This window comes from Falco biarmicus, chromosome 14, assembly GCF_023638135.1.
Source record: "Falco biarmicus isolate bFalBia1 chromosome 14, bFalBia1.pri, whole genome shotgun sequence".
In the NCBI taxonomy this organism is placed as follows: domain Eukaryota; kingdom Metazoa; phylum Chordata; class Aves; order Falconiformes; family Falconidae; genus Falco; species Falco biarmicus.
The window spans coordinates 8500800-8527284 of NC_079301.1; the positions used below are offsets into that span (position 1 = coordinate 8500800).

At 40.5% G+C, this 26485-nt stretch overlaps 2 protein-coding genes across 2 annotated transcripts; both read right to left on the reverse strand.

The window, feature by feature from the left end:
• Positions 1 to 4256: 4256 nt before the first annotated feature.
• On the reverse strand, positions 4257 to 8203 carry BRS3 (bombesin receptor subtype 3). The gene is made up of 3 exons (XM_056360021.1): positions 7773 to 8203; positions 5230 to 5581; positions 4257 to 4664 (listed from the first exon to the last, which is right to left on the reverse strand). Exons 1-3 carry the CDS (start codon positions 8201 to 8203, stop codon positions 4257 to 4259), a joined length of 1191 nt encoding a protein of 396 aa, XP_056215996.1.
• Positions 8204 to 21126: 12923 nt separating this feature from the next.
• On the reverse strand, positions 21127 to 26092 carry LOC130158802 (adhesion G-protein coupled receptor G2-like). Its single transcript, XM_056359845.1, has 5 exons — positions 26052 to 26092; positions 25075 to 25178; positions 23555 to 23676; positions 22504 to 22772; positions 21127 to 21777 (listed from the first exon to the last, which is right to left on the reverse strand). Exons 2-5 carry the CDS (start codon positions 25141 to 25143, stop codon positions 21680 to 21682), a joined length of 558 nt encoding a protein of 185 aa, XP_056215820.1. The 5' UTR covers positions 25144 to 25178; positions 26052 to 26092; the 3' UTR covers positions 21127 to 21679.
• Positions 26093 to 26485: the final 393 nt, after the last annotated feature.

The following is a 26485-nucleotide window of genomic DNA, read 5'->3' on the forward strand; positions in this document are numbered from 1 at the left end:
AGATGAAATTGCTGAGGATATAAATATAGACTTCTAGTAACCTTTGGCTATTACACAAAGAACATCCAGCCTGGTTAATGACATCTTTCATGCTTCAAGAATTTTCTCTTGGCAGGGCTATTACGATAGTTGTCCAAAAATTGTTTTGTGATCACTTATAAACTGACAGCTTAAGAGGCATTTGTATTAGCTCTCAAATAGGTATTGGATTTTGGTGAGGAACATGAGAGGTTTAATATAAATTGCGCTTACTTAGAAAAATTGGGTAGATGTTTGGAGGTAGGGTAATCATAGCCTTAAACATTGTAAGAGCAATGCAATTTAAGTCTTAAACTACTTGTTCGATTTTGGCAAAGTTTGTTACTTCCATAACCTGAGTAAATGTGGTGAAGTTTATGCCCACACAGTACAGATTTCCCTAGTGTGCAGATCTGCCTACAGCAAGTGACTGGGGCACTGTCCTGGGGAGCAGGAGATCCGAATTTAATCTCAGACCGATGAAAGTGAGAGCATGTTTGTGTGCAGCAGGGTTAGTGCATGGTAAATCTGATCTGCACACTTTAATGTAGCTATGAGGACAAACTACCTCAAATTCCCTCACACTTTCCACAGATAACAACATGCGTGGTGGCAGCCACTGTGGCACAGTATCTTAATGTGTTGCCACCATCTGTCCTCTTCCTCTTCAGTAAAGACAGCACAGTGAGCCAGCTCAGGGAACTGATTCGGCTGGAAACTTGTCATTTTTTGGGTCAAGACAGCTTTCCTCTCAGTCACATCCTTGAAATATTATGATTCATGGCTGCACAAGCACTGCTGCAGCAAGCTGCGTGTTCTGGGGATGGTGCGAAGAGCTCCAGTGTTACTCAGCTCAGATAGTCTGAACTATCAAGAAATGGCATCGCTTGAGCGTCAGTGGGTAGCCCATATTTAACTATGTAAAATAAAACAATACTTTCTAAAAAAGAGGAGGGTGAGCATTAAAATGGCTATAATTTCATAACTGACTTTAATATTCTGTGCCATGTGCTGGAGATGCAGTCTGTTACACTACATCCGTGCTTTGACACGGTTTTGTTCTTTTTTTTGGAATTTTTGTTTTTTAAACTAAACCAGCATCTTGTAGTGACAGCACAAATTAAGAGAACTGATATTAAGCCTGTTACTAACACAAACATTATTACATTCGTATGTATTAAAGCTGTTAATGCGTGCATCTCAGTCACAAAACAAACTGTAAGAAAGGTACATCCTAGAAATTGTATTTATTTACTCAGTAAGACTCCATATGAACAAGACCTTTGATAGCGTCTTGCCTTTCAGTATTTTTTGCTTTTTTTCTACCTATTTTTTCATTGTAGATATAAATAGTATACTAGTTATTCATGCCAGTTCTTTGCTAAATAATACTCATTATTTCTGTAAATAGACATTATTCCTTTATGCTCTTATACAATTACACTTGTATTAGCTAGGGGTGAAAGAACTGGTTTTTAGACCACTAGAAAAGATTGCAGAGGAAACAACTCTTTTCCCCTAAATCCGGGTATGGTAATGTGGAGACATTTTATGGGTAATTATATGGGGGGAATAGACGGAACGAATAATACCAACTTCCTTAGATAAAAATAAATGTTGACCAATATATCACTCCAATACAACATGTCATGAAGATTTGAAAGTACAGAATTACAAAAGCATAAAGTACAGAGAGTAGTTAAATTATGGCTCAAAATATTGCCAGTCTTTAACCAAAACATGTGCAGCATATAGCAAAACCATCAATTTTATAGCAGGATATGTTAGCAATAGACCATCCAGTTAGCGTAGTTACACAAGCAAAAAGTAGCTGCATGCAAAGCAAGGAAAATGATGAATTAGGAAACTGTGGTATTAAGGGCTACTGTGAGGTGTAGCCAAGGATTTTGCAGCGGGAAATTTGGTTTCCAACAGAGACAAATTGTGAAGTCCAGAAACATGTGGCAGATTTGTTTTCCAAAGGCTTTAATAAATTGGAATGAAGAATGACGTAAGGAACTCTACTGTGCGTTGATTTTTCTTTTGTTTAGAAGTCCCTACAGTAAGATCCAGGAAGATAAAAATAGGCTCATAAGTGTGTAGGCTTAATTACTTATTTCAGTCTCACCCTGCAGCTCCATTGAGAAAAAAGGAAAAGGGGAAAATACCAGTCCAATATGTTTGTTATATTTGCACGTAGCTCACTACCAGGGAATGTGTTGTATTAAGACCAAGAGAGTAAAATAAGGTCTCTGGAGTCTGATTTGCCATAAATCGTATTTCTGTGCTGTTATATTTCCATTTATTTCAGTGGTCCTATCCTGGTCTACAATTGGTACAATAAAAGGGAGAATCCCTTTGAAAATGAGTGTTTATAGCCTTGCAGCTAGTAACATGAAGAGTGTAGTAAAATAAGGCCAGGCATGATGGCATTAAAATGGACTGTCATTAAACTGGTTTAATATGGTGACAGAGGTTGTATTCCAACACCCTTGGGATTTATCATTTGCTTATATTATTATGATAAGGGCAGTCAACAGAGAGAGATGAAAACAGATTTTCTCATCTTACAGTGAACTCAAATAACGGTGCCTTGATGGATGTATGGATTTCCAACAATGTGTTGTTGGGGCTCTGTGCAGCTGGAGGGGTGTTACATCTTCAAGGATTAGTTAAAATTGAAACTTCTGTGACTGACAGCACTATTTTGTTTAATTTATATGTTGCAACCTCTCTTCTATACTTCAACACACAAATTCTTTTTTGAGATAGAAGTCCCTTAGTTTAAGCAATGGAAAATATATTGTGCTTTCTATCACTAACTCCCACAGAAAATTTTGCTTCAGGGTACACAAAATTCATAAAAATAAGTGTCATTCAACATTTTTGTAATGTGGGGTAGGAAGATTTGCCTCCTGTATTTCCTGATGGGAAGCCAGTCCCTGCCAGCAGTGCTGCTGGGCTTTCTAGGGATGCCCAGGCTGCTCGTGGTAGGCTGTCACTGACCTGCCTCTGCGTACAGAGTCACAGTATCAGTGGATTTGAGATTAGAAGGCCTATCTCGTAAGGACAGTCTATCCTAATATTAAAAAGGGTTACAACTTGAATAACTTGAAGAATAGAAAATTAGTACAATAGAAAAATCAAGCTCTCCCAGCATGCTTGAAAATGTGCAGACCACTGAGATACAACCATGTACACTACAGCAGGAGTGGATCTGCAGGGGTTGGGCTGACCCCTCGCGCCATACACTTTTGGGGGCTTTATTTCAAATTCATTCTAGTCTGGTTCTGTGGACTGGGGACACAGTTTCGTCTGAGGGAAATGTGGGTTATGCACTCCAGACCACTCTGGGAGATGAAGTAGGGCAGGAGGGGACGTTTGAGCAGTTCACTTCAAAAGCGCACTGTAAATCCAAACTAGAAATCTAATACAGATCCACCCCAATTTCTTGATGTTCAATCACTATAACAATAAAGAACTCTGCGCTGTTGAGATCTTCTGCCCATAGATTACCAAGAATTTTACAAGTGCGGTTAACGATGATTATAGCTTTTTAAGAGAGGTGATCACCTGCTGGTTCCCTTGATTTCCTTAGGAACTGACAAGGGCACCTCTTTACACAGCAGCCAGCTCTTACCCAGAGTTTCAAAGTCCCCGACAGAGCAAAGGCTGGTGTGGATTTAGCCCATGATGCTTTTTCTTTTTTTATTACACCATACTTCAGACCTTAGCTTTCTTTCATTTTAGCATGCTTTCTGATAAGTTTGCCAACTTTCAACATTTGGGACAAGAAAAGAAATAAATAAAAAATCTGCCTGGTTGACCGTGTTATGAAAATGCGTGGTTTTGCTTGTTTGCTGTAGATGCAAGTAGTTGACAGAGGGAGCTCTCAGTCACAAGTCAAGGAAGTCACGAAGACAAAACCATCCTCGCAGCCAATTCTCGCACCAACTCTGCTGACTCCTGTCCTGCCCAGTCCAGGAATTCCAGTTAGGGATCCATGTTCATGCTTGGGAGCATGAACAATCCCTTTGAGCTTACACTGGAAAGTTCAGCTGTTGCAGCTTCTTCTCCCACACAAATTGATTTCTTTATGGTATATTTGAAAAAATTGAGGAAATCCTGACAAAAACTCTGTCACAGACAGGGCAAGGCATGGCATCTCTTTCCGTGATGCCAGTAGTAGTGAACTGATGGCAAAGGCTCAGTTTCTGTCCTTTTTCATCCCAGACGGACTAAACACTTTCTTCTTCTTTTGTGATACTATAATCTGTTAGCAGTGTAACACTGATTTCTGAGCCATGCGTGCTGCCCGTAACTGACAGGGCTCTGGTAGGTGTATTACTGTGGGTAGCACTGGGAGGCTTTGTACGAAATGTTGCCTTGCAGCATGAGACTTGCTTTTTAAAATGTTGCCGGAAACTTTTGCTCAGCCAATAAAGAGCAAAAGGATTGACGCAGGAATTGCTGAAGGCCAAGGCACGGGAAAAAATAGTAGCTATCAGATGAAAGGTGGAAGCATCTACAGAAGCATGGTATGTAAAAGAGCGGTATAGGTAGAGGATATGGTTAGGCAACCAGCAAAAGGCAAACAAAGCAACAAGCACCAGCACTGTTTTTGCAACTCTCTTGCGGGATTCAATCTACAAGAAAATAATGAATATCTGGTATTAATAGCAATTAGTAACACATGTTTATGTAGTTGGTGCTGAGTTTCAAAGGGGTCTAAAAGTCTAAATGCATTAGTAACCAAAAAACCAAAATGGAAAAAAAAAAAAACCAACCCCAAGAAACCAACAGAAAAATAAATCTATTTAATAATTTTTGTAACAAAGTATTTCCAGTGCAGAGCACATTCCCTTTCCATTATAAATCACATGGCAATCTCATCTAGACTAGGGTCTAAAAGTACAATAGTTAATATGTCAGCTCACAATTCCACGTTTTAACTCCTGAGTTTAATGGGGTCATATTAAAGCAAAACAAACCCCATCCCTCCTTTGGAAAACATGCACACTCACACAGTAAAGTTAATGAGTCAAGAGCATGTGCTGAAGTGCATAGCTGAATTGGGATTGCTAATATGGGCTGAGTTTATGGAGCTTTTTACTCCATTGTCAGGTAAAGGATTTGCACTCAAGAATTCAGACTTAATCAGCACGATAGATTTTGGAAAATTGGACACTTTAGTGCTTGGTCATAGCTTACCTGCTTACGGGCATGACCATGTTCTTCTGCTGGCATGTTGGCTGTACTTTTATATAAAGTTCTGGCGATAAGAAAATAGTAGACAGAAATGACAGCTAAGGGTACAATATAGAACACTAAGAAGCAAACCAGGGAGTGAGCTTCCTGCAGGATCTTCTCAGATACAGGATAGGGAGCACATGCCTCAAAAGTTACATTTTTCTCAGGGTTGGTGAAAGAATACAAATCTGAAAAAACAGCCTCTGGGATAGCAAATATCATGGAGATGATCCAAACACAGCCAGCTTTACAGCACGTCTTCAGGAGCGCATCCGAAGTCTGCAGTTCCAGGGGCTTAACGATGGCTCTGTACCTAAACCCAACCAACATCATTGTCAGAACAAATACAGAAATAATGCAAGCAGTGACAGTGCAAACTTCTTGAGGATAAAGCCATCTCTGTTCTTGCTAAAGTGAAGGTAGTAGAATCGTCTTGGAAATGAAAACAGATACTAGCTCTTTGCAATCAAGATGGAAATGTAAGAGTTAGCTTTAAGCATGTATTTTAATGACTTGGCTGGCAGGACTTATCATTAAAGCCTTGCTAAGTAAAGGTGACTTCTGCTGTTTGGGTTAAGATCAGCAAGGGCAAACATTTCTCCTACTTCTACGACATTGCCTAGAATGGTAAATGAGGGAGTTAGCATGCAAAATTGGTATGGAACAGATTAACTACTTTATAAATACATGAAACCAAGCATGTACACCTCTCCTTTCTTCCATGTTGTTAAGATCCCAGCTGAGTGCAGTGATCTGACTCAAAGTAATGCTCCAGTATTCATTCATATTTATAAAACTGGAGCTAACAGTGCTGTTGATTCATGGCTGTGATTCTGCAGCATGTGGACTGAGTCAGACGTATGAGAAAAATCTGGGTAAACGTATAGATGTGTGAAGAATTGACATCGTACAGGACCAAGACCTTGGAGCTATGATAGATAGTCCAGTGAAAACATCACCTTAATGTTCAGCAGTAGTAAAAAAACATACTCCAAACCCTAAAAAAACAACACAAAAGCAAAATGGTTGGAATTATCAGGAAAACAATGGAGAGCAAAAGAGACTACTGTGCAATTATCTGTGCCTCAGGTTCATGCAACTTTTGAACACCGTGGGCTGCTCTGCACACCTTAACAAAAAAACCACATACTAAGTATAGAATATAATGTGAATAGCCTGGAGAGGTGGGTAGGGATCTCTGTCTCTTCTGGGCACGAGACCCAGGGCCATCGAATGAAGCCACGTGCAAAGCAAAATAATGTGCAACAGGCAGTGAAAGTCATTGCTAAACAAGTTCAAGAGGCTGAACAAGGTTCTAGAAGAGAAATCTATTGAGGTTATTAAATAGACAGAAACCACATCTGCTCAGGAGGTCATCGGAAAGCTTAAGTTATAAGCGTAGTGTTGGATAGTGGTTTTTATTCTTCCTGTGTGTCTTTTCTTGTCCTTATACTACTACTGCTGGAGGCTGGTATTGGCCCACATGGACCCTCAATCTGACCCAATGTGGCCATTCGTATGTTGGCTGATTTTTTTTGGTAGTACAGTAACAGCAGCATTGCTTAAATTCTGGACACATGAACTACTTGCTGTTACATACAATCCACAATTGCTGGCCACAATATGAAAATCATTTTCTCTCTTAACACTAAAATTAATTTGAGGGCTTTCCTGCTCCTTGACATGCTCATACTGATTGAACTGAAATCTCACGTTAGTTTTGTTCAGTTTAGTTAGTTTAGTTCAGAAAAGAAGTGCGTGGAAAACTGATTGATCAGCAACTCCTGACAGCAGTCAGATGGGAGAGCACTGATGCCTACTAACAGTGCTGTTGTCGTCACCTCAGTTTAATTTCAGGACCTCTGGGCTAAAATATCTCTGGAAAAGATCTAAGAAGTATAAGAGAAAATACTAAAATTGTATCTTGTTGCACTAAGCACTTATCAAGTGGAATATTAATACAATATTGCAGTAACTATCAAATTATAAGCCATTCATTTGTCCCCCAGTCTGTTCTGTGTTTTCTTTTGGCTTTTTACCCCACATGTCAATCATTTCAGTTCTAGAATTTTAGAGCCTCGCTAAGTGCGTAGGACAAAGGATTTCCACTCAGTCATTTTCAGTTTTGTTTTTCCTCTGCACTGACTACTTTAGTGCACCACTAGATAGCACCAATATACTGTCTTTTCCATGCCTTAAGCAATTTCCCTTTCCTATGCAATTGAGAAAAAACCTATGTACTATACTTCAAGCTATTAAAAGGTCAAAAGACTTGGAAGAGTCTTTCTCACTTCACGTTAAAAAGAACTGCTCAAATTTTTAACACACATTTTAAAATTAAATGGGAGAGCAGTTGGTTGGGTTTTGGTTTTTTCCTATTCTTTTCCTATTGTCTATTATAACGTGCCATTTAATATGGTGCAAAATGATCATTTCTGCTCTTTTATTAATTTCTAACTTCACACTTGCGGTATCTCCTGGCAAATCAGTTGCATCAGACCCACCTGTCAGCACTGAGAACAGTCAGGGTAAACACTGATACTCCAACTGAGGTTAACTGGATAAAAGACAGCAGCTTGCACCCAATTCTTCCGAAGAGCCAGGTATCCACAATGTAACGTGTTGCATCTATAGGCACACAAGTTAATAAAAGCAGTAGGTCTCCAAATGCCAGGCTGGTGATGAAGATGTTTGGAACCGTCTGCATTGATTTAATCTTGAAAAAGACTTTGATGAGTATAGCATTTCCAAGGAGACCCACTGAAATGATCACAGCATATGTAACATAAATTGTGCACAGTATTTCTAATCCTGGAAAGGAGTCTTCAGTCCATTTTTCATTTGTGGTTTCATTATCAGTGATTGATTTCAGTTCTGTACCGTCTGTAGATGCACACAAAGTCTGATTAGCTGAATGCAAGTATACTTGAGACATTTCTTTAACTGTTTCTTCTCCCCAGGATGGACTTAAATTGATCAAAAAATTGTTTAATATTTAGCTTGCAGCATATCAGCAAGGTCAATAGAAAGGTACAGATCTGCGTCTGAAATTAAGATTCCTGTTGCGCATTAACTACTTTCATCCCCTTCTGGGTCTCAAAACATGCCTAGGAGAAATGCATACAGATCTTGTTCTGAACTGTGTAGGAGGTGGAGAATTTTTTTATTGGCTTTTCAGCTAGTGGAGCAGAGAGGGAGGAGGAAAAAAGAGAAACGGAATTTCTTTAAAGATATTAGCTGAAATGATGTTTTTTTTTTTCTTGGAGGTATCTGGCAAGTAAATCTTGTATTGTAATCACTGTAGTGTCAGAATTTACATATTATCTAGCAAATACTTGTAAATGTTTTTCAAAATATTCTAAAAAAGAAATAAAATGAAAACTTGAAATAGTTTCCTCAATAGTACAGGTAAGAATAGAATATACTAACTTAACACAAAACTCTACAGTATACCTTAATGGCAGATAAAATATCTCAGAGTATAGAGAGTATTTGCTGAAAAAGCCAGAGACAGCCTGTGCTTGTCTATGCTCTGATTAGTCTTTCCATCACAGAAATGCAGTGACCTTCCAAATGGCAATAAACGATCAAAATTTATGGCCATAATCCTGCTAACACTTACATTAAAGCTTAGGTTTGTCCCACAAACAGTCCCATTGCCATCAAAAAACCACAGCTTATGCTGAAGTTTGAATGGGTTTAATAGATAGTTGCTGTTATTTTGCAATATGTGTTTATTTGCTTTGGATAATACAACTGATGATTGAAATCTTCTGGGAGAAAAATCACTTTTCATGATGCTATATCAATCAAACATGTTAGTACTATGGGTTTTCTTATGTTTAGCTTAGTCAATACTCAAATCTTAAACTCTGCTGTGATGAACTCCTGATTAACTTCAAACTAAGGTTCAAGGAATGTGACCTGTTGAGTTAAATCTCCTGAAATTAAGAAAGCGAAGATCTAATTTCTAAATAGCGAAAGTGGAAAAGGTATCAAAGGACTGAGGTTTATGCCTTGAAAATGAAGATCAGTAGCTGGAGTATTCTTTCCTCCAGGTTGTTCTTCAGCTGTGACATTCGAGTGGAGAAGGTACCCTGCTCAAATCACAAAAGCAAGCTTATAGCCGAGTCCCTTTATCTTTAGCGGCACACACACAGACACGCAGACACAGAAAACCAAGTTTGTTTCATTTACTCAATAAAAGCCTCCTTTAAGTACTGCATATGAAAAGTCTAATTTTCCCTTTCCCAATCCAAATTCTTTGCAAATAGAGCTATGATTTAGATATCAGGCGGCGATAAACCAGATGGTAGGCGGTAGAATCAGATGGAAGACCAATGATCAGGCCAGGTGGAAGAAGGAGTCACCGATACAAAAAGGATGCATGGGTTAAAAAGTCCAGTTACAGATTTTGAAAGTGCTTTTAGAAGATAAGTTCTTGTCACGATCGACCATAATATGTCCTTTTATGCAGGCACAATATGTAGGTTGCTCACAGATTTAGGTGCCTTTGAGGATGCCCGATTATGTTGTCCACCCACACCGGCATAGTACTGTGCATTATATTTAATATTGAGTTCAGCAACTGTAGCAGATTGTGACAGCTTAATGTCAGATAGTTATATAAAATGTTTAGATTTCCTGTATAGGAGAAGTAGGGTATCACCAAACAATTGGGAATCAACTGCTCTCCACCAGGTGTTGAATACTCCAGGGTGGCATCTGAATGAAACATCAGGTGTTGAGCTGAAACTGGAATTTAGCTGAAAGAAACCTGTTACTTGCCTTGAATTGCACTAGAGGTGAGGAGCTGATGCACCAAAGTTCAGCTAGCAGCATAGATCCCAAGGGATTAGAGCTGACAACATGAAATCTGAGGCTCGGTTTATTCTGTCACTGGATCATTTTGTATGGCAGGATAGAGGACCTGAACTGATACCCCTCTGTGTAAGAGAGAATCCAGAGGACTGGAGGCTCTTGAGCTATGAGATGCTCCCAACAGTTGGTTTGCGGGATGATTCAGGTACAAAGGGCAAAACAACAGACCTCCCAAACCATATTCAAACCTCCTGAGCCAACATGTGCCCCAGATGAAAGCGACCTCAGCAAGTGACAAGAGCTTAAAATTCTGTTTGCTCCTGGTACTTCATGTGCTGTTTATTCCAAACTGGACATGGATTCATATATCTCAACCTGAATGCTCGGTCTGATGCTTCACACTTTAGAAGCCCAAATTACCTGGAAACACAGACATGTTTCCCCTTCTCTCTAATAGGCACAGTACATACGTCTAACCCAGCTCACAGCAGCATGAAATTCTCCTTGGTTTTCTCTTTCTACTGAGAGATTGTATTTTTCCCAGCTTTCTGCCTTCTTGGGAGAATCTGGAAGAAGGCAGCTCCTTCGTTTCTCCCAGTTCTTCCTACAGTCCTTGTATTACTGCAGGTTTTAGCTAGTTGGCCAGGTCCTCTCTTCATGGATCATAAGATTATGTCTTAGTCAATCGTTAGGAGGTGAAAAATAATTTGAAAAAGCACAAAAATAACATTCTTTAGACCCAATAAACCCCTGAAGGACAGATAGTATGTTTCAAATACGCAATTTGTTTAGGATGGTAGCATTTCAGTGTTTCTGTTCATCAGTTTTATGTGCTCTCATTAGTATCGTGGGTAGAAACCAGGCAAGAGAAAACACACTGTGTTTTTAACATACATTCCGATAGTTTTCAGTTGTGCAAATCCAGCTGAAAAGGAGGAGAATGGCATCATTATTCCAAACAGTAAACAACTCTAAGGCGTTATTTTAGAGCTCTGTCTTCTGGTGCAAAGAGAAAAGCAATTTGGGTAATTCTGACTATTGTTTCAAGTACCAAGCTTCACAGAAAATGTTTCTTTTGAACTCCATGTTGAAAAAAAAAAAAAAAAAGCTAGTACAATACTCAAGAGCCTATCATTTAGCTGTATTTTTAATGCAAATTTTCTGTCTTAATGCAGTGTGACTGCTGACTTAAGTCATTTCCATGTGCTGCGTAGTGTCACCCACTCAGGAAGATCTCTTTTGGAATCATTTGCTCTGCACCAAGCCAAAATATGTAGAACACAGCCAAAATCTTAACTGCCTTTAAAGAAATCGATTTGCCAGAATTGTCATTATTTTCTGTAGCATATTTTTGTGATTTCAGTATGCATTGGTCATAAAGCTTTGTAGCTAGAGTGCTAGGAACACAAAACTGATCTACACTGAACTACAGCTATAGTAGCTAGCCTGGGTTTTGGGGGATTGTTTTAACCCACTTTCTTAAGTCATTATTTGTATAATTTCTGCATAGAACTATTTAGTTGTCTTAATTCTTCTTTTATGTCTCAAACCAATTTTCGACCCTTGCTTTGATTGTCTCTCTCAGCAATTTCGCCATCTGTTTATTGCTGACTGATCTATCTTTCTGTCTCTCCACTGAGCGAACTGATGTTGATGTTCCTCGGGTGTTATCGGTAGAGGGATACCAAAGAGCTTGTCTATCCTAGTCCTTAATTTTGGTAGACTTTGTTGCGTTAACTTCTCTTATGAAAGGCTTTTATCAGATTAAGATTCCTTCTATGGATGAGCTTGATTGCTCTCCACGTGCCCAAACTGTTCAGCACAAAGCAGGACTCTGCGGTGGGATCACCATGGGTACATTCCTCTTCTCCCCGGGGGCAGAAAACAGTTTTTAAGTCAAACGGTCTGCCCAGATCAATGCAAATCTTTCCCTTCCAGCAAATCTCAGTAGCCTTCCTTTTAGGTTGTCTTCTTTTGACATGAAGATGAAGGAAGGCTTTTTGTTCCTCCATCAAGAAATCCTTTAACAATTCTGGCTTATAAACTAAACTCTGCAGTTATAACTAGGATTACGTTATCTGAAATATTTTTTTTTTCCCCTAGTGTTTTTTGAACTGGCTTTGCCACCTTTGTGTTGGGAAGAGGACTTACTGCTCTGGAGACAACATTCTTAGGGATGGGTGTGCGTAATTGCCTTGTTTCTGACTTGCACCTGTGTTGCAGCTTTAGTGTCCTCTCTTTAAACCGAAATTGCCAATAGCATGACAAATAATGGCAAGAGGAGGGGACAAAGAGCATCACAGCTCATGTCAATGAAATAGTAAGAATGAAACTTTTATCTGACAGCCATTTAATCGGCTGTAGGCCTTGTGTGAGTGTTCCCAATCCATTTTCAAGTTCTTAGGAAGGCAAGTATGAAATGGGAAAGCCTGAATGCGCACCTGGAGTGAGCGTCGGTGGCAGAGACAGTGCTCTATGTTTAGAGCAAATTACTAGCGCATCCAGGGCTGTTTCCAGTTCTGCTCTGTCCTACTGAGAGAACAAGAATGAGTCGTTTTTATGGGCTACATCTGAGTCCCTGCTTAAACAGAGAGACCACCACCTGCCCACCTCGCCAGGCATCCATTCCAGAGCCGTGTCAGGCAACGGGACGGAGGCTGTGTAAGGCACTGCCCACGCTGGATTTCTTCACTCATGAGTACAAGAGCTTGGTTTTGGTGTCTGCCAATCTGATGTTTTTCACCACTGAATGGGAACGTCTTCCGTATCCTGTATTTTGATTTTTTACCATTGCCCAGTGTCCTTCTGTTGGAGACAAAATAACTACTGAGCTGCTAAAAGGGAAGATACCTTTTTAGGACAGTTTAATGAGAACTTTCTTGGCTGTGTTACATTCATAGCAGAGTGTAACCATTCATTGTCAAAGACTACCCATTTAGGAGAAAAAACTACATGAGCTTGTTACGGTTTTCTCTCTCTATCACCTGTGTGGAGCTGATTCTACAGCGGGGGCAGAGGGAGTTCTGCAGGCACTCGGACTCAGGGCATCAGATCTTGCAGTGATGTTTGATTGGAACTGCGTCCCTGTGTTTTGGAACTGAAGATGAGCTATCCAGTTACACTTTCAGATGCTACAAGACTTATCAGCATGTCTGGGAGCAAAAATAACAGCATCCCAGCCCTCAGTGGTGCGAAGGTGAGATGGAAGGTCAGCTTGGATGAGCTGTCAGGAGCAGCGTTTGGTGATACAGCAACAAGATAGGTATCTTGGTTAAAATCTAGGAAAATAGTTTCTGATTTTGTTACAATGCCTAAATCCAGACTATTCAGTGGAGTTGGTGGGACTCGGTCTGTCTGTGATGGGATCTCAAATGCTGTCATTAATCAGTGGCTCCAAATACCTTTTATCCTGTTTCTCCATTCTTGTGTCCTTTCCAGCCTCCTTTTCCAAGGGTTTCCTCAGCCAGCTTCAGTATGGGAATGGCCAGTGAAACTGGTGTCATTTCTCAGAAAAGAGAGAAGAATAAACACTGGAATGTATCCTTGAATTTCTTCTGTTAAAGGAACAATCAGGCAATGAAATAATATAGCAAGCATAATTCTTTTGGGTATCCTTGAAACTCTCAATGATACATTTAATTTAGAACCATTAGAGTGCCATTACATGCTAAATACTTTCTGATACCTAAAAGCACAGAGTATTGTGCATTAAGACTTAACAATCATCTTATGCAATAGGTAATTATCTTCCCAGTATTTTCATTTTCAATCTCAAATAATTTTCCATAATGATATTTCTTTCATTGTGCCAATAATAACTGCCTGCTAAATTTAGAAAGAATTATGCATGTTGGGTGTAAGTATTGCTAACCTGTATTGCTAACCACTCTTGTAGATTCATAAACTGTCAGAAGAAAACTTAAACAAGATGACCTTTAACTGTCATCCTCTGTAATATTTATCTATCACATGGTTATCAAAGTGCTGTACGTACACTGAGCTAGAAGGCAGCTTTAGTCACTTGTCCATGCGGAGACATGAAGAGTCCCCAGGGACCCTTGAGTGAGCTGCCCAGACCTTGAATCTGCATCCACTGACCTGGTACAAAAGGTGGTGGAGCTTTGTGCCAGTCTAAATAGCAAGATGGGAGTGGGGAGGATTTTGCCCGAGTCACCACAGCTGCTGCAGTGATTTTACTATCACTTTTTATTTCTTTTGCATCATCTAACCCATTGTTAACAACCCACTGAGACCTGACATTGAATAATTGTCTTTGTAGATAAATATACTCTCAGAAATCCTTCTTTCACTGGTTTAAAAAAGAGCACGCATTTCCTGGTGTATGTATTCCTAAAAATAAGCAATCTAGGAGTAAATGAGAATGACTTAGAAATCAAAGGAGCCTAGAGATTGCTGCTTTCTCAGAGGGCGAGCAGAGTCAACTGATACAATCAAAGCCGTGGGGAGGAGGATGCGTTTGCACCGGCAACACACCGCTGCCCATCAGGTCACGTTCAAGCCAGAGCCGTGGAAGCTGTTCCCATCACTTAAAATTATTAGGATGTGACTCAGAAGTGCATAGCAATTTTTTATTAGATTTGTCTTTGTGTGTGTCCTCTCCCTGTGAAAACCATCAATGCACAATTCTGTGACAGAACGTCAGCAGAGATGTGTTGGAGAAGAGCAAATGTAATGGTGCCGGCGTGGAAGATATTATTTCAGCCGAAAGAAAATTACATGTCTTCATTCTGGCTGACAGCCTAAACAATGCCATGCTTGAAACATAAATGATACACTGTTTAGCTGGAAAAGCCATTAGGCCTTCTCAAAACAAATAGCGCTTTGCATTTTACATAAGCCAGTTGACAGGTCTTTAAAAATTTACTTCCAGATTTTGCTTTCTGAAAAAAAAAATCAATAGCAAGAACGACGACCTGGCATTGCTCTGCACTGTGCAGCTTGCTCTTCCTCCCGCTGCTACACCTCCGAAGCAGGAAACACACTGACAGATTTGCCCAAGAAATGGCATTTCCAGCCATTTCTCGGCAGCCTGAGAAGTCTTAATTTTTCCAGCACTTTCCTGACTGCTTGTTCAGCTTTTATCCAAATCTTTGTTGCCTCTAATCACTTTATAATGTTATGAGAGCTTTAGCAACAACTTTAGAAGATCAGGGTACATTTTGTCTTTTATCAGGAATGTAATAAAATAATTACAGCATGCAAGGGACAAGGCCAGGCCTGTGTTGCTCTCGTATTGATCCTCTTTTGCTGCCTTTTCATTTTAAATTAGAGTAATAGAAAACAGAGTTGGGAAGACTTTCAGCAGATCTTCCAGTCCATCCTTTACCCTAAGGCAAAATCAACTTTACTTATACCAGTGCTGGCAGATATTTGTCTTATCACTATGGGTGTTTTTCAAGACCTGCAGCGATGGCAATTCCATGTGCTGTGTGGACCACTTATTCCTTAAAATTAGAAATTGTTACCTAATGTCTAAATTTAAGTCTGTTACCTTCTGTCCTGTAAAGCCTATGCAGAAAGAATGACCGCATGAAGGACAGCGAGGTTCAAAGCAGTGTGGTACAGAAAGAGGCAGGGTCAGGCTGTCCATCCACGTAGACTTAGCAATGCCACAGCAGAGACAAAGTGGTGTAAAATGGACTCAGGGGAGGACTAAAGCTCCAGTTCCTCTAAAAACCTCTGCAACCTCCTTCTTTACCCTGCTGGGGTGTGCAGCAGCCAGGTTGGGGGTGCAGGGGGGGTGTCAGGCATAGCTTTGGCATGCTGCACCATGGCACAGCATGGCATGCTGCTCATTGCAAAGCAGGGAAAAATTGTATTCAGCAGCAGATTATGGAACAAAGAGTTTGCTAATGAAAATAAAGAATACAAGCAGAAGATGATAGTTCAAGTGTCCAACATACGGAACTGTATATTAAATTTCTTTCTTATTGAAAGCAATTTCAAGTTAGAAACAAGTGGGTATGAAGTGGAACTTGTTTGCATATTTTTAATGCCAACATTTCTCCCCAAAAGCCAAGGAACTGAAGGTGATCTGTCTAACTTCAAGTAATCTGGCTGTAGCTACTGTACATTGAAATATTAATCTTTTTCCACTAATTGCTGTGTGGGAGTTATTCACAGAATGAAAGAACCTTCTGTATTTGCTATTGTACATACCAGTTCCATTATATTTTTTTACTTCTCTGTCATCTGTACAGGTTAGTATTTCACTATATTAGCAATCACAAAAAATCTTTACTTGAATGATACAGAGAAAGGCATTCAAAACTGAAACTAGGATTCAGTTGAGCAGGCAAGTTACCAATTCAAACACATTTGCTGAAAGCAAGCCCCTCTTTAGTAGGAAAGTCTCTTTTGAGTTAGGAAATGAAGTTTACCTCCTGCTGTATTCACAGCAAAGTATTACTAAAGGGCAGGCTTCTTAATCGCCACCCCCAAAGTTGGTAGGATCTTATCTGCTGGTTTTTTGCTGTGGATTTTTTTTTTTTTTTTTCAGGAGGGATAATCTGAAACCTATATTGCATACACAGATACCCATTAGAGGTAGGGGTTTCAGTTTTCTTGTTTCCACATTCCATTTGAAAGTACTGGGCAATATTTTCAAACATTTAGATAAACATCTACATCTCTTTAGAGATCTAAATCCAAGTCAGCAGTGCCAGCATGTCTGAAAATAAAAACATACAACTGAAAGGAACATCTTGGAAAGCCGAGACCAATTTCTTAATCTGTAAGTTGATCAAAGTCCATCTCAGAAAAAGTAAGGGAAGATACTGATTGAGGAACCTAGACATCCATGCCTGAGACGGTCACCCAACAGGCTCAAAAATATGACCTGAAACTCAATATTATGGGTGTGTTAGGTTCTGAGGATAAGTATAAGATTAAGAAGGGAGCAGAGGGCTGGCAGGAAGGTGTAAAGAGGAAAAAAAAGAGGACAAACTATGAGAAGGACTAATGATGGGGAAGAGAATGTTTCCAGTCTCTGTTAAACATGAGGGCTAATCTTGGAATCACAGGGGGACTGAATCCTTACGTGATCAGTACTGCCACTCCAGTGAAGCCTAGAGAGTTGAATCTTGGGACATTTTAGCTGCGTAATTGTGTTCAGAGTGGTGATTGTAACATTAGAAGTAATTATTTAGATCAATGTTTATTTCTACATGCCACAAAAGAGAACAAACATTAGATAATCAGAAGAAAACAAATTCAGTATCAATGAAAGAATCTTGCTTGCTGTGGATAGTGCAGCCCCGTGTCCATGGGTAGTATTCTTTGTGAACAAGGATGTTTGGTCTCACCATCTTCTGGAGGTACGGCACTGGGGTTGTAATGAACTTCAGCTATGGAAAAGAATTAGGAAAAAGATTCCATTATAATAATACCAGTTAATAGATTTAGAAAGAAACTTGTCTGTGCAGAACTCACTGATTTAACGTCTTTGGGGAAATAACAGAAACCAGTGTGTTTCCGACCCCAGGCAGGAATGTTTGGTGCTTAGGTCAGGATTCCTATAAAGACATTCCTTTTTCAGAACACGGGTCCGCAACAATTTCTCCATTTTAGAAGGCAAAGCATCCTGCTGGGATTCTTCTGGATTAAACAGGCTGAAGCAGGTCCTGTTCATCTTTCTGTAATCTTCAAGACCTCTTCTCTTTTGGGAATGCAGGAGAGAGACTATAGTGCTCCCTAACTGGAAGCAGGTCCCTGAGAATGAGAGCCAGCCAGCCCAGGCAGGGCATCTCGCAGGTGCCTAAGGTGGGAGCTGAGCAGGGTCCCCTTCCTGCTGGAGAAGAGCCGTACCAGGATCTTAAGGGCTTTCTTACTTCCCTTAGTACAGCAAAAGCCATCTGCAGTGTGGTCATTAACCCCAAACTGGAGGCTGGCACAGACAAAGCAGCAAAAAGTTTCCCATTTCTCTCCACTGGTTGGGATTTGACAATCACCATATGGAACCCATGCGTTCTAGCCCATGCAGAGCATGCTGTTTTTCTTACTGATCCTAAAATGTATATCCGGACAAGTCCTGGGACGGAAATCTGAACCACTGAAAGTTGAACTTGTTCCATTAGAACTTAGGCTCCACGAGGCCTGGGATGGTGATATGTGGTTTAAAGGCTTTGGTGTAGATCCAACAGTTGCACCTGACCCACTCCAGTCTGAAATCAGAATGGAAGGCACAGGAATAAAGTTCTGGATGGGTGTCACATCTCAAACCACTAGGAAGCAGGGAAGAGAAGGGTCTGTGCTTGCTTCTTGTGTCGTCCTTGTACCTACCCTGAAGCCGTGGGTCTCCGTGCAGCACAGTACACAGTTCCTGCTGGTAATTTTGACACTGGCTCCGTCCCAATTGTGCCGGTGGGGCTGGATACCTGCAATTCAGTCTTCTGTTTCCCCTTTTGGGACCCAGTCTAGTAATACTAACTTGGATAAGGTCACAGCGAAGAAGACAGGAGGTACACAGAGGAGCAGAGTGGCAGCCTTACCTTTATTTTTTTTATATTACCCTTATTGTACCATACAGCATCGCGCTGGCTCATGGTCAAGGGGGGATACTCTATGTGCTACTTGGAACATTCTTGCTGAATTCCCCCTGTGCAAATGGAAAGCTACATATTCCCCAGCAGTACACAATGCACAGGACTACTGTGTGCAGGACACGGGTGTTAACACAGCATTTTTAGTCTGGTTTCCTAAAAAGATTAAACCAACGAATCTAGCTTCTCCTTTGTTATACCCATTCATAATGTCAACTAATTTTGATAGCCACGCAGAGGTACTGAAGTTATTAATTTCTTCCACATTTCTGTGAAAAATCAACGTCACTGGGTAGCCCAGAATAAGCCATAGCACATGTTATTTCTTGCTGAGCTGGTAGACAGCAGAATCTTAGAGTAATTCAGGTTGGAAGGGACTTTTGGCAGTATTCACTCCAACCTGCTGCCTAGAGTTGGATCAGGTTGGCCAGGCATCTGTCCAGCTGAATTTCGACTCTCCAAGGAGAGAGACTTTCTCGACTGCCTCTCTGGACCAGTATTTAGCTACCCTCATTGTTAAGAAAAAAAAATTTCCTTATAATAATGGGAATTTCCATAGCTGCAACTTGTGTCCATTGCCTCTTGTTTTCTTGCCATGAGCCTCCGAGAAGAGTCCGTCTTTTCTCTATAATCACCCCTCAGATAGTCAAAACCAGTGATTACACCTCCCTTCTTCCCAGGCTGAGCAAACCCGGGTCTTGTGCATAAAAAATAGATACTAGTATGTCCAATATCCTGCATAAATTTCTGAATCTCAGCTTTATGAAGACTGGAAGGCCACCAAAAATATAGCTCACATAAGGGAACACAGAATGGCACGTGAGAACTGAATTAGAGACCAAACTGAAATATTTTTTAGAAATCTACATTTTCTACTGCAGGCTGTCACCCCATCATCGTATCATATAAGCAATTAATGGAAGAGGATAAAGACCTGTTAAAGAACAGTACAGAAGGGGCATTGAGGGGAGCATTATTTCTTACTGTAGAAAAAATGTAACACCAGCAGCAGGCAAAGACTTAGGAGCCAAGCTACACAAAACCTCTCTGCTTACCAGAGTAATTACTCAGATGAAATCTTCCCCAGAAAAAGTGCACTCGGCACTGCTTCACTACTTCTTCCTTCATTAGGCAGTGAAACACAAAGATGAAGAGCCCTAACGAAGAAAGAATTTATATTCACAGGTTTTCTGGTCAATTCTCCGACCTGTTATCCCTTTTCTAAACCCGTATGCCTCTCCGTTACCGGTACGTTAGTGTGGGCAGAGGGTGGTGCCTGGGCTGCTGTCGCCTTGGCCCAGAATTGCACTGAGCCCGTTGTGCATACGGAAGGGTAAGAGCTTTCTGCAGATTTTCTCTAAGAATAATCTGCAAGTCACCGTAGATGCTATCAACCATTTTTATGCCCCGGTGAAAAGGATTGTGCCGGCTGCAGAAAAGATGCATTTATTGGGACCCATGTTTCAAAGGGATGAATTCGTGTCTTTAATAGCGCATCTATCACAGCAACGCTATCCAAGCAACACTATTACCCCACTGTAATGGAGCTTTCCCATTAAAATAGTTAAACACTTAAAATAGTTAACACGACAGCTGTATGAGCACTCCTCTTCCCCCATGTTTCAATTACACGATGTTACAAATTTATTTCTATTCCACGGCCCTAAACGCTTGTATTTATAGCAGTACCCCATTCAGAAATTACCTTGCAAGGTGTTAAAAATGCTGAAGAGATACAAGAAAAATATCCTCACTGCTCCCCAGGCAAAAAAGGCAAAGCCCCAAGTTAAGCCCAAAAGGAACATCAAGCTGAAAGCACTTTTGAGATCTTGGAGAAAACCCCGTCTCCAGAGCCTGGATCTCTTGTGTGTCCTTGATTTCATGGAGCGGATTTGGAGGAGAACAGTGATGAACATGGCTGTATTCATCAAAAACACTAAGACGACATAGGCTATGACGGAGATGTAAAACACTATGTTCTCCTGAATCCAGCAACTGCAAGAAAGGGAGGTATATATTCCATAAGGAGTTTTGCGAGCAGTGAAGCTAATGAAGTCTGGTTTCCAAAACAGGTATCCCGTATGGTTCTCCAGTACCTAGTAAGGGGCATTCCCTAACGTCCATTACTTTCCCTCAGCGAGGACATTCATAGAATCTGTCCACTTGCCTTTTTTATGGATGTTATAGAAATTCAGTAACTTTGAGACTTTAATATCTCTGTCAAATTCAGATAAACTCGACAATTGTTTCACAACTTAATAATGTATACACACAAAGACACACTGCCTTAGGAAAACCAAGTTAAATACAACATAATTAGGAATCTAAGTAACAGTATAGCACAGAGATGAACACTGGTTAGCTTTTCCTCAGACATAAATTAGTGAGTTCTACTGCCTTTTTGCTAAAGGTGAGTAACAATTTTCCCACTGAGGTGTGTTTTCCTCTCTGATGGGACAGAATTCAAATTTTGCAGGTAATCTTCACCAGCAAGTCATCAGATTGCAGAAAGCAGGTGAAAAAATGGAAGCATTCGTTGCTATAAAACCCTTTTTAAAAAGGATAAAGGAATGCAGTGTTTTCCCACTGGAAAAGAGAGGAGGTTGAGATGATTTAAATAAAAGAATTTGAAACGATGAAGACAATTATCAGAATTTACATTAAAAAAAAAACAATATGAAAAATACTAGAGCAATTATTCTGCCTTTTGGTTTTACCAGAAGTCTAGAACATGCAGGAGCATATACAATTGGACTGAGTTAATGTCATGTAAAGAAAGAGGTTTTCCAGAAAGTAAAAATTGAGTTGACTGGCAGAAGCTTTCCCTGCCCTCAAGCCTGGTCCACTGATATGAGAGTTACTCCATGTAGTAGTCATACATCCAAAATAATCCAGTGAACCAGAACCATAAACAGAGGGTTTAAGATGGGGGAGAAAATATAAAAGCAAGAGAGAAGTTGTTGCCTTCTGGTTATTTCTTGTATCTTTGAGATACTCTGGTGACCATCAAAAAGCTTAAGGTATTATACTTACAAATTGGTGAATGGATTGCTCTCAGAATGTGATCTACTGCCATAGAAGTCTTTATTTATGAGGAGCACAGTAGTAATTACAATAGCTGGTATTCCTAATATGGAAGGCAAGAGAAAAATAAATATTTAGATTAAAAAGAAAAAAGGGAGAATATGGAAAGATGTCAGATAATCTCTGATGAGTGATTACAACAGGCATGTACATTTTAGGGTCAGACTCTAACCCCTAGAGCTCCTTCTGAAACAAATGTAACGAAATGTGTGGCATGGCAGGTTTAATCTCCTTATTTATGTAAATTACAAATGAGTAGGCATAAAAATATCTGTGTTTGCAAAATGTTTGTGAGTGTTCAAACATCTCCAGAAGGGATCCAATCTGGTAAAATAAAACCAGCTGATTATTACAAAAAGCAGAGTGTCAAAAGATAAGCAGACCACAGCATTTTGTGTTAAGACCTGATAGAGAAAGACTTTTGCAGAGTATTTTAGCAGTCTTCCCTTCCACTCATTTCCCATTTCCTGTATTTATTTCAGTTCTGGCTTTTCTGTTGAACAGCTGCTGCCAACACCACCATCATGGATGGCTGCCCCAGGTACAGTTGTGTGCGCCATCAGATATAAGGACAGAGAAGATGATATATGATGCACACCACTCGAAAGCCTAGCCCCCCCCCTTGAAACAGCACCTAATGGTGACCCAAAAAACACAGACCAAATTCTGCTCTGGGTCAGTGCCTCTGATAACACCTTTTCTAACATCTGAGCCAGCATTTGGGGTCTTTTTTGTTAAATTTCTCCCAAACAAGAAGAAATCTACTTACCCCAGCCAGCAATACAGCATTTTAGCACGTACATTGGGATGTAAACATTGAACACTTTTACAAGAGCCAAGTAAAAGTGAACAGACTCCAGCCACATCCACGTGAAAGCTGCAAGAAGGAAATAGTGAAGGAGCACAGCCACAGCGATACAGACACCTGGCTGGTTGTATGAGGACAGCCAGGAGTTGGTGAGGAAGACCATGTTCAGCATCAGCAGCGCGGTACAAAGATTGAGCAGGATTTTTGAAGGATTGTCTCTCCGCAGCTTTCTAAAAAGATGAGGAAAGTCCACAAGGTTATCATTGCATGAGTTGCTCACTAAAGCAAAGCAGCACAAATACGTATTTGTCATATTATAAATTGGCTTCTTGTGTTATGAGTTGTGTCTACATTAGTGTTTTATATCCCATCCCTAGTGTGTTTTTGAAGCAGATCTCCCAGCCTGAAAAAGCAGAGCTTCTACATACACAGAGACCTGCAAAGTTTTTCACGTTTGGTGGAGGAGAGACAGAGTTCACATCATCTTTTTACTACTGCATCAACTATTATTGTTGTTGCGATATTACTGGATTATGGAAGCACCCACAGTTACCTGAGTCTAGGACCCCATCGTGCCAGGAGCTACTGGCACATACAGTATAAAATGAAACCTTTCCAAAAGGACAAAACACAAGACCAAGAGAAGAGAAAAGTTTTTCTATTTTACTGTTGATATCATCCAATGTACAGCCTATACACAGGGAATATTCCAGATTCTTGAAATGATACCTTACCCATGTCTATGGGTAAATTTATGAAATGACAGAAATTTAGGAACACCGAAGTTGCTGAGCAGTTCAGACTTGTGCTTGTATTGAAGCCTGAGCATTTGAATCCCTCTTACTTCACCACACTCACAGGTCACAAAATAAAGCACCGTTTGTCACTGTCAGGTCTCAGTCTTCCCTCCTGTGCATCACAGCATCAAATACTACCAGCCATTCTGACAGCTGCTGCAATTTCATTATTGGGAAAATATTAAAAGCAGTATAAGAAAAACAATCAGACTTACTCAAGGGTTAGGTATGTCGCCAGTGTTATACCCAAAAATAGGGAAGAAGCACCACATCCTGCGTAGCTTATCAGAGTTAATACACGATCATGTGTGATGTCTATCTCTGTCTGGGACAGGTCCTATGTTACAAGATAAAGAATCACAGTTATCTGCCATAGCAGGTAAAGAAAATTGCATCCCACATTTTCACACTGATAAATAGATTGATTCCTGTTCGGCTTACTGCTACTTTTGGAGGGTTTCCATTAATATTTTTGTGTGTTTCTTACTGTATAGTCCTACAGAATAACCAGTGAAAATGCGCAATATTTAAAGTACCCAGTGATAAGTTGTGAAGCCAGAAAAGCTGTACTTTGGAAACCACAAATTCAACAAGGATTCCAGGATCTTGCCAGAATTATTCCACTGGGAACTCACTTTGTAGAAGAAAGTCTACTTTGTTTCAATGGCAGCTGCCACACTTGGGAGCTGCACAAACCTGCTAAATATCTTGGAGCGTGGGAGGATCTGCCACATCCAGAAAGCATCCCTCTGCAAAAATCAGCTGGGAGGCTGGGCCCTGCTTCTCCACAGCTGCTGCCAGCCGGAATACTGAGAGAATTTTGTTGTTCTCTGCCACAGTTTCTCTTCTATTTGATGAAACTTCGAAGCTCAGACTAGTAACCTACATCGCTGATGTACCATTGATGGTGCTGTTGTACTCATAACTGGGGTGATCACTGAAGTGGCGGTGCAGAAAAGGCGCGAGCCTGAATTCAGACTGAATTCTCTTTGCTTGAATGGAAACATTAACAAGTTGTCTGAAATCTCTAGCATCTAAATTCCTTCCTGCCAAAGTCCCATCTTTACTCCCAGGGAGGGCTCGCGTGCCTCGCTGGAGCGGGGTAGTGCTGGCCTCCTGGGGAGGCTGCACCAGCATCCCGGGGCAAAGGGATGGCTCTATCCCATCGTGCCGGTTGTATCCTGCTGGGATTAGACAGCTTTAATCTACCCCGTTTGCTTTGAATTTGCCTATCGCCTTGCATTTGTTGCAGCCCAGTCTCAGGCAGTCATCTCATTTTTTAACATACGACTTTTAGAGGCAGTTTTCTCTGTATTACAGAGAAATCAGAGATGATAGCTAATGACATCTCCCATATTTATATAAAACTTCCCTCTCTGATGAAGCGTAGATAAAACTTTCAAAAAGATGTAATGTCATTAGTTGCCGCTGGCAGGTAATAAATTTAACACAGTATTTCCAACACAGCAAATAACACATTAATTTTGATTAAGTTACATTGCAAAGAAGTACAAACTACATCTGTAAAATGAATTTGCCTTGAAGCAAGTGACATTTAGAGGACTTTATACCATAAAAATTATTATAACTGTTATGTTTGTTATTACTGGTTTTGGCAAAATTGCAGCTATCTAACAGCTTGCATAGATGTGAATTTCCCATCTCTCCCCAAAACCAGTGATGACTTTGTTTAGTGCCACGGGACATTTTTGGAGATGATTCACAGAGCACTTACCAGTAGGACTCCAAAATGGGTAAGATGGTTACAAAAACAGATTGTGTAATTCATATCTGTATATTCCATTTCACACCCCGATGTATTCCAACCACCCAATCCATCTGTGTAATAGAGAAAAAGGGATTTTTAAGCAGAGTTAGTCATGCTCAGTCATTTATAGCTCTGCAGCATGCAGGATGTGTGAACATGAGCTCAAGTTAGTACAGATTGCAGGGTCATTTAGCAGCACACAAGCGAAATTTCACACAGGAACACATCTTACATGGTTGCCTGAGAACCTCAAAACTTGGATAAAAGCCTTTGGTGGAATGAAGAAATATTTAAAGTCATTTACATGCCTGCACACAGAGAAAGCAAGAAGGTAAGGAAGAGTGCGCTGGACTAGATTACACTGCAGGATGTGGAAACACAGAAGGCAAGAAATATTTACAAGGCAGAGGATTTGTTTAGGCAGAGTGTAGCATTGAAAAAGCCAGATCTTCCCTGGTAAGATTAGATTTATGACCCTATTTATGTGGTGTGCATGACACATTCAGAAGCTAAGATCCCGATTTTGTTTTTAAAAAAATTCTAACACTTTAATTGCAGAGAAATCCTCTCCTACGTGTTCCAAGTTAACCCAATACACAATTGTCTTTCTGTGTCTGTTGACTACCTGAGCCATATTCAAGACTTGGCCACAGCAAAGCCCCCGCTGACTTCCCTGAAGTAGCTGTGAGAAGTCATCTGACATTTCATTGCATTCCTGCTTTTTTCTTAGCCTAAACCTTCTTATTCATGTAGATGCCCCACTGTACAACGCCACACATGTATCCCCTAGTGAAAACACTGATTGCTGAGGTATCAACATCAACAAAAATCAGTAACACAGACTCAACAGGACAGCCTCAATTTTCAAGCTGCAATGCCCAGGACCCAAAGGCTCTGTGATGCTGGTGACAGAGAAGCGTGGCAGCTCTGTAAATAACACTTACTGTTCTTCCAAAAGTCCCAAAAGACGCAGTGCACTGCTGCATTACCCTGCAAGCAGACAAAAAGGAGGCTGTGACATTTGTTCAGTACGTCTGTATGCCGTCTGCACTTGCAGACGGTGCATCTTGCCTGTAATCAGGGTTTTATAGCTGTGGCAGTTTGATTTGATTTCCTCTGTGCTGCTGGACCAGAAAGCCCATGAATGTCTGCGATTACTGCATGGTGGTGTGGTGCCGCAGAGGGTCTGCGGGTCACTGGAGGTGTCAGCAGTTCAAGGGCAGCTGGGCACTCGGTGATTGGGAACCAGATGTGGTATTGGCCATCTCATCCATGGCACTGAAAACCAGCAGAGGCTCCCAATTTTTACTTCCCCTTTACCAAGAGAAATCCTGGAAGTCAGTGAGTTTCCCAGTTTTACCAGTCTTTTTTGTAGTCT